Source organism: Amborella trichopoda, chromosome 13, assembly GCF_054954075.1.
Source record: "Amborella trichopoda isolate Santa Cruz 75 chromosome 13, AtrichopodaSantaCruz75HAP2 v2.0, whole genome shotgun sequence".
NCBI classification, from domain to species: Eukaryota; Viridiplantae; Streptophyta; class Magnoliopsida; order Amborellales; family Amborellaceae; genus Amborella; species Amborella trichopoda.
The window spans coordinates 49915879-49923825 of NC_142348.1; the positions used below are offsets into that span (position 1 = coordinate 49915879).

At 38.5% G+C, this 7947-nt stretch overlaps 1 protein-coding gene across 1 annotated transcript; it reads left to right on the forward strand.

The window, feature by feature from the left end:
- Positions 1–1890: 1890 nt before the first annotated feature.
- LOC18445977 (Cysteine/Histidine-rich C1 domain family protein) lies at positions 1891–2945 on the forward strand. Its single transcript, XM_006856103.4, has one exon. The coding sequence runs from the start codon at positions 2004–2006 to the stop codon at positions 2727–2729; it is 726 nt and encodes a 241-aa protein (XP_006856165.2). The 5' UTR covers positions 1891–2003; the 3' UTR covers positions 2730–2945.
- The last annotated feature ends 5002 nt before the right edge of the window (positions 2946–7947 follow it).

A 7947-nucleotide genomic window follows, 5' to 3' on the forward strand; every position in this document is an offset into this window, starting at 1 on the left:
ATGATTTGGGATCGGCTACATAAATCTAATGATTCATGATAAGTTGTGGCAAAGTTTTAGTCTGCGTACCTAATACAAACTATCTCCTTTATTCAGGTCGGAGACGGTTAAGGAAAAATTTAAGATCCTCATCTTTATTAGACAAAATCACCCCTCCTAATCAGCATTACTCTAAGTTGATATTGCACATGGACGGACTACCTAACGCTACTTTCCATCATCTTGATACTACTACTTTCTCTGGATGTATATTATTTTCTTAATGATTTTGCGAACGTATCAAGTCGTAATGGTTTTTGAACCTTCCCGCTCACAAACGCCAATACTCATGTCAATGCTCATGCATCTGGCTAAAAGAGAAGCATACAAGTGAAAAGATGCGGTTACCGTATGCAATCACCTTCAATTATAAGAAGGTATCCTCCATTTGTTTAGAGGGTGCAGTTTGTACAGAGCCCAGGCTCTAAACAATTAAAGTAAAGCGCAATTTCAAATAGTGTTAAGAAATGTAGTTTTAAATCTTTGTGATAGCTTTAAAATATATTTTCATCTTTAATTATAAAAATTAAAGCTTTAAAAATAATGTTGATCGGGCATTTATATGAAAACTTGAAAATTGACAGTCCAAAAAAGCATTACAAGATGCACTATTTCCAAAACTTGAAATCCATTTTTTCTCATTTCCATGCTTCTTGATGTCAAGATGATCAATTTGAGGATATTTGAGCATCAACACTACTTCTTCTAGTGAAATTTGTGAGGTGGGCTCTAATTTGATTGTTTAGAGCCTCGGCTCTATATAAACTTTTTTTTGTTTTTTGTTTTAAAGTTCCTTGTTTAAATTTGGAAAATTTATCAAAATACACCTATCTTATTAACTTTTTAACATTTTACCTATGTTCAACTATTCCAACTTATGGTCATGTGTATTTTGCATTGTTTAAAAGATCGGCCGATTTTTAAAAATCGACCGACTAACTCGGGATCGGTCACTGGCAGATCCGGATCTGGCCCGATTTCCAACGGTCATGTATGCATGAATTTTTTTTCAGTGTACTAATCGACGGACTAATCGGAGTAATTGGCATTTATCGATCCAATTTTGGACGTGGCAGGTTGAGTCCAGGTCCATCAATATGGACCTAATTGTTAGGTCAGGTTAGATTTGGGTCCAACCCCGAACTCTTCAGATTAGGTCAGGCCCAACCCAACTTGTATTTTCTATATACGGCATATATTTTTATTAGAAAACATGGATACTATATTTTATTTAAATACTGTTTATTTTTTATATTTTGACCAATACCCAACCGCATGGGTGAGGTCCAAGTCCGATCAACCTCGATCCAATGAGTCCAGGTCGGGTCCAGGTCAACCAGGGCTCCAGCTTAGACCCCCAAATTAGGTCCTATTTGGCAAGCTTTCATATAAATGAGTTCTATCCATTGTAGATGTCCACATTCTACTCTGTCCCTCTTTTCATAAACACTTATTATTTCGTTGATAGAATCTCTTAATTCAAAGGTTTTATTTTGTGTTCTTTTTTCCTAGCTTATGAGAGTAAACCAAGGCTTCCAAAGCTCAAAGCATAATAGATGGCACTAAAAGCACGTTGTGCTAAAGGGTAACTGGTGATTTGACTCCAGGCAACAAAAGTTAGGGACATGAGAACATGATGAGTGAAAAAAGTGGTGATGTGGGACATGAGACAAAATCGAAATCAACATAAAACCAAGAGCCCCTCATGGCTCAAATATGCCCACCATTCTCGGGCATAAATACCTAGAGGCTTCTCACTCAAGCCTCAACCTTTTGTCCATTGGACTCCACTTCATCAAACTTATCATGTAAGGTATAAGCAACTTTAAGTACCCAAATCAAACCCTAGGCTTAGTTAAAGTCTACTAACTTCAACTTCTATATATATGTGTGAACGTGTATGGTTCATACCCCCTCCCCCAAACTTTTTGACTCCCAAAACAAGTAAGAGATAAGAAAGAAATATGAAATTTGGTAAAGAAATGGTGCACCCTAGCCACCCCCAACACAAGCTCAAGTTTGAGCACACTGATATCCCATTCAAGTGTGATGGGTGCAAAGAGGCTGGAATTGGGTCCAAATACAAATGTGATATTTGTGACTTTGACCTCCACTTGCATTGTGCCCTGGCCTCTCAAGACATCTATCACCCTTTCTATAGGAAGTGCACCTTCCAATTCCATCAAAAGCCACCTGGGGAGCTTATGAGGTATTGCAATGCTTGTGGGAAAGATGTGTTAGGGTTTGTGTACCATTGCAAGAGATGTGGCTATGACCTCCACCCTTGTTGTGCAAAGCTCCCTCATGCCCTAGATGATGGTGAAATCAGGCTTTTCCTCTATAGGAAAGTGTCATCCTCTTGTCACAAGTGTGGGAGAAAAGGGCCTAGTTGGTCTTATAGGTCACCATGCAAGAAGTACAATCTCCATGTGTCTTGTGTTAAGGAGATGTTAGTTGAGATTTGGCAGGAGATTTATTTCTCTGATGGAGGGAAGAAGAAGAGTTTGGAGTTCCACACTAGGATTCCCAGTCTCAAGGGGATGCTTCATAACCATCATAAGAGTAAGAAGGGGAAGGTAAGGAAGTGTTGTGAGATGGCAGGGACTGCTGTGCAATTCATAATATCAGCGGTGCTTGGAGATCCTTCCGCCGTGATTGCTGCTGTAATTGGTGCCTTCATGTCTAGATGACTCTCTCTCTCTCTCTCTCTCTCTCTCTCGAGAGGGAAGACAATTGAAGGACTTTGTTACAAAGGTGCCCTTCCCTAGGGGTTTTGGTCCAAGTCTGGTGCCCTACCTAGGTGCCTTTGTGTCATTTCTTTAAGTGCCTCTGTTGTGTAAGTAATGTGTGGAAGCTTTCCCTTGTTTGGCATTGCTATGGAGAAACAACTCTCCAACACTTACAAATCTCTCTCTCTCTCTTGTTTGGCCTTGCTATGGAGAAACAAGTCTCTTAATATCTCCCAAGATTTTCACTATGGCCTCCTCAAAAGATGCCTAATCTTGCATATATATGTTTCTGTAGCTCATAAACGCCTCCAAATCATCCCCTCAAAGAGACTATTTCATTCTAGATTTTTAAAAGCTTGATGTTTTTCCTTCAAATTGTCCACATGATGAATTGGTTTTTTCCTCCAAATTACCCACAATGCGAACTTTGAATTGAAGATTATCTTGAAAGTTTTTTAGATAAGAACATTTTGGGGGCTCGGTCATCTATTGATGGTGATAGCCCTAAAACATTTTCAAAAAGAAAGGATTTATGCTATTCACAACCACTAAGCAGGTAGGGCTGCCACCGGGCTGGGCTTTCGAGATACCAAGAAAAGCCCGAACTGTTTCCGTCTTGTTTAGATACATCTTCAAAATTATTTTTAAGTTAACACCCCCTCCTTCCCCCCGGTAATCCATTAGAGAATTGCTTGTTAGCTCCATTAGTGAATTCAAATCAGCCATAGTGTTATTCACATATTTCATATTGGTAAAACAATAATCCACTCAAATAGTCCACATCTTTGGTGGGTGTTTTTATTGTTCCCTGGCTTTTTTGACTTTGAGAGCCTAGTGGAAGAGTAGCTCAGGAATTCTTGGCATCTGAAGACTGGTTGATGTTTCCTAAAGAAGAGTCCAACATGGTTTTCGACATGGATTAAGCAAGAAAGATGCTAATTGATGCCAAAACAATGTCAATCGTGAGTGGTTTTGGATAGGGAAATGTGGTTTTTGTGCGAGTAGCTTCACAGGTTGTTGGGCATGAAGTGGATTTGCAGGCTGATTGAATAAGGGGAGCAACATCATTTGGGTATTGTTGGCTGTTTCCATTTGGTGGTTTTGGGGGCTTGAAGATTCCTCTTTTGGGATGGGAAAGGTGGTTTTGGGGGATGGTTTAGAAAGGGTGGTAGAGAGGAGAAAGAAAGAGGAGAGAGAGAGAGAAGGCTGATGGCATTGAAATGCAGGGGAAGAGGGTCTTGAGAAAGAGCAGGGGTCCTCGAATGTGGGTTTTGCTCAAAGAACTTATCGGCACACTGATTGTTATCAGCAGGAGGCAAAGGTTGTCTTGAAATAACTGACTTAACATGAAAGATCCTTCTTTTGTTTTCAATGGCCTCATTTCACCTAACCCACTATCTGAATGACTACTCACTCTTAAGCCAATTATTTAGAAACCATTAGCCTTGTGATTGAGAATTAACAATGCAGACATCGTATGAGATAGAAGCCCCTACTTACGTTCAGTCTTCTCTGTTTGTATGGCTAACGCATAGAAACCGCGTTCTCTTAGCATAGCAAGCGAACCGAAGCGAAGCAAAGCTCACACTAGAACTTTTTCCCCAGTAGCTAGAGCCAAAACAAGGGCAAGCAAAGCCACAACGGTCGAACTTAACTCTTTCCCTTAGCAAGCAAAGCATTCTTTGGACGAAGACAGTAGCTCGCTCGCTCAGCTGCAAAGCCAAGCTCAAGAGTTTCAAGAAAACTAAGAAGCCTGCTAGGAGGATCAGTAGCTGACTTAGCCTAGCCGCCTACTTACTGTAGTATAGCATAGCGAGCAACGAGTCAGCGTTAGCCAAGGAAGCCGCGAGCGAAATCATTTAGTAGACTTTGCTTCCCACCTTTCAAAAGATTGTTATGAACTGACTAAATTATTAGATTCTCCCTACCACATTTGGATCACAAGAAACAAAAAAAAGGAAATTGGGGACTCATGATGCATAGTCTTGTTTCTTTTTCTCTAATGTCATGTCTCTGTTCATATTAGTACATATTTATAGGACAAACCTTTATATGGTCGTCAAATGTTATAATTCAAATGGCATTTTCTCTTTATTTGTGGGCCAAAGCTGGATTATACAAACATATGCCTTTGAATTGTAAACATACTACTCCTTGAAAGAAGCCAAAGAGGTTATTGCAATGAGGAGAGGAGCCCCACTGCATTCTATATACGATTACAGGTGGCCAGGTTGTCGATTAAGGCTTATGAATTGTAGTTGGCCTCCTTCTTTTGAAAGGGGTGCTAGAAGGTCCAGGTTAGGTCGGGTTGGATCTGATCTGGTCCAGTCCAGGTTGGGTTAACCTCGACCCAGTAGGTTTCGAGGTTCAAATATTTGACTACCAACTCTTGAGAGCAAGAAAGGGATTGGGTCGAGGTGGTCGCACCCCCGTACCTAGTTACCACGTTGTCGCTTCTAATCTCATTGACACCACCCACTAATACTTTTAAAAAAAAGCTACTCCCTAATCTATATGAAAAAATAGGCAAGGGCCTGACTTCCCCACTGAATTACCTAAAAAAAAAAGAAAAAGAAAAAAACACTCATGAGAGCATGCTCATGCATTTGGTCACTTCTTTAACGAGATCGAATTCTACACCTATGTGAAGAATAATTTTCTTAGAACATTGATCATTGGCCATATTGATCGAAATATCTATGGATGGGGTATTGGTTTGTTTGTTGACATACGTGTTCAAATGTAGCATCCTTTAAATATTCATCATAGAGATGTATTTCAGATGTAATTCTACATGTTGATAATCTCGATCATCACCCACATCCAAAATAACCATAAGATATGAATTACCTTAACATTTTACCAATGTATTTTGATTAAATTTTGAAATACCCATCAAAAGATACATGATAAAGACAATGAATAGATGTGAAAGTGTAAAATGCTAAATAGTTTCTCTTATGGGTAGTTTGATAATTTTTTTAGAAAGATTGTATTTTGAACCTTAACAATACAAGGAATGTATACTAGGAGACCATTTACTTTTGTTACAAGGAGGTCACACTCTTTTTTAGCCATTGGATGTGAAATCTAATAGATTGAAGTCTGTTGGACATTGTGCTCAATCAATGGTACATTCTCAACTGCTTGATTTCATATCCAACGGTTAATAATGATTGTTAAAAGAAAGACCTATGTGATCTTTTGCCGAGAAATATAATATTTATTTTTTAATAATCTCCCCTTACGTTTTTGGTAATAAGATCACTCATAGATGGTCTTATTACAAACTATAGATATTCAAAAAACAAATAGCACATCAATAAAATAAACCTCAACAATTTGATGCCATTCATACAACCTAATACTGTGCTTGAGAATATAAAATAAAAGAACAAGCTAATAAAAGAAAAGATGGTGGAAATTACCTCAACCGTGCTTTTTACACCCCACACCGAGTCACCACATCCAATGGCACTAAATCTGCGGTCTAGCTTCAATCTCAAACAGGGATAGCTGATTTCGGCCAAACTAGGTAATCACACTTAAAATTTCTACTAAAACTTAACCCCCAAAATTAACTTAGGCTCCCTCTAATTTTTCCATCTCTTAATTTCTTCTTAGGTGTACCCCTATAGGAGAGAGAGATGAGAGAGAGAGAGAGATTAGGGGGGGAGAGAGAGAGGTTGTCTAGAGATGAGGGGGAGCACCCTTATTTATAGTGAAAATTTAGGTTTAGGATTTCTTAGGGTTTTCCCATAGTTTGCCTCTTTCATGAGATTGAATCTAGACCGTTGATCAAGGTGACTTGTGGGGTGAGAGATCTGAGTCATTTATTCCATATATGGGCCATCAACATTATGGAAGGTGCTTGGACCATTATCTCCCTCTTCTTAAACCATTTTCTCATCAATATATTTAAATAAAATAAGTATCATGCATTCCATAAAATTACATGATCCATCTCACATATTCCACAAGAATATGTCAAATATTATCAAGTAAATAAATACTACCAAATATTAATAAGATAAGGTCAATATTTACTATTTATTCAAATTGACCATATCCGTTTAAAACAAACTTGCCAAAATACAAAATAAGTCATGGTTAATATTTCTTTTCCAAGATATGACTACATGATATAAGATGCTATTTCCAAAATTAAACAACTTAAAAACAAATCCAAAAAAGGAGTATCCAAAAGGGTGGGGTGTACCACCCCTATATGGCACGTGTCGGCCCCCACCCACATGCCACACGGTGGGCTCATGTGCACTATAGGCCCCCATGGAATTTTTATAAAAATATATTATTTTAAAATTAAATAAATCAATTTAAAATATATATATTTGAATTTTTATTACTTTGTTAGAACAAATACTGTATTTTTATAAGTCCAAAAATCATAAATAAAATATTGAGAGATTCATAAAAATTCAAATAATAAAACTAAAATCATTTCAATAATAAAATGAACACAATTAAATTAATATGATGGAAAAATGATCCACATGGTTTTAGGATTGCGATGTGTAATTTTGGGGTACTTCACCTTCAACTGTGGACTACAGGTCACACTAGCTTTATCGAACCGACCCAGTGTTTCCCATGACCCACAGTCTATGCAGTGGCTCATTAACGGGCCACCAAAATCAGACCGATGAATCAAAGGGCCGTAATCCCAGTCTGTGGATTACAGGTCTTCCCCTAGAGACGAGTCAAGGTCACCACGACCTGATGCGACCACAGCTCTATGGCATATAGGGGTATTTCTCGCACATGCATACGCTTCACCCAAATGTGAATATCTGGCTTTCCAGAAAGATCTATTGATATGCATGCCGTGTGATGAAACATGGATGAGGTTTTGGCCCTTGTCTTAGTAGGACTACCATCACATACAAGGGTCACATAGTCCCTCAGCTCAGTCATCTGGACATAAGCTTCAACCTCATCAGGGGCTAACCCTAAACCCTCATCGGTTAATTCTTTATGCCTATGTACCTTGGATTTTCCAACCGACTGGCCTAAATCGATAAGCACAGTCCGATATAAGCAAACATCATTCGCTTAGTATGGTTCTCAAGGGACCATACTCCCACTTAGTTTTGTTTCACTATAATAGAAGTATTTCAATACATACTCATAAAGCATTTAAAAGCCACATAAACACAAC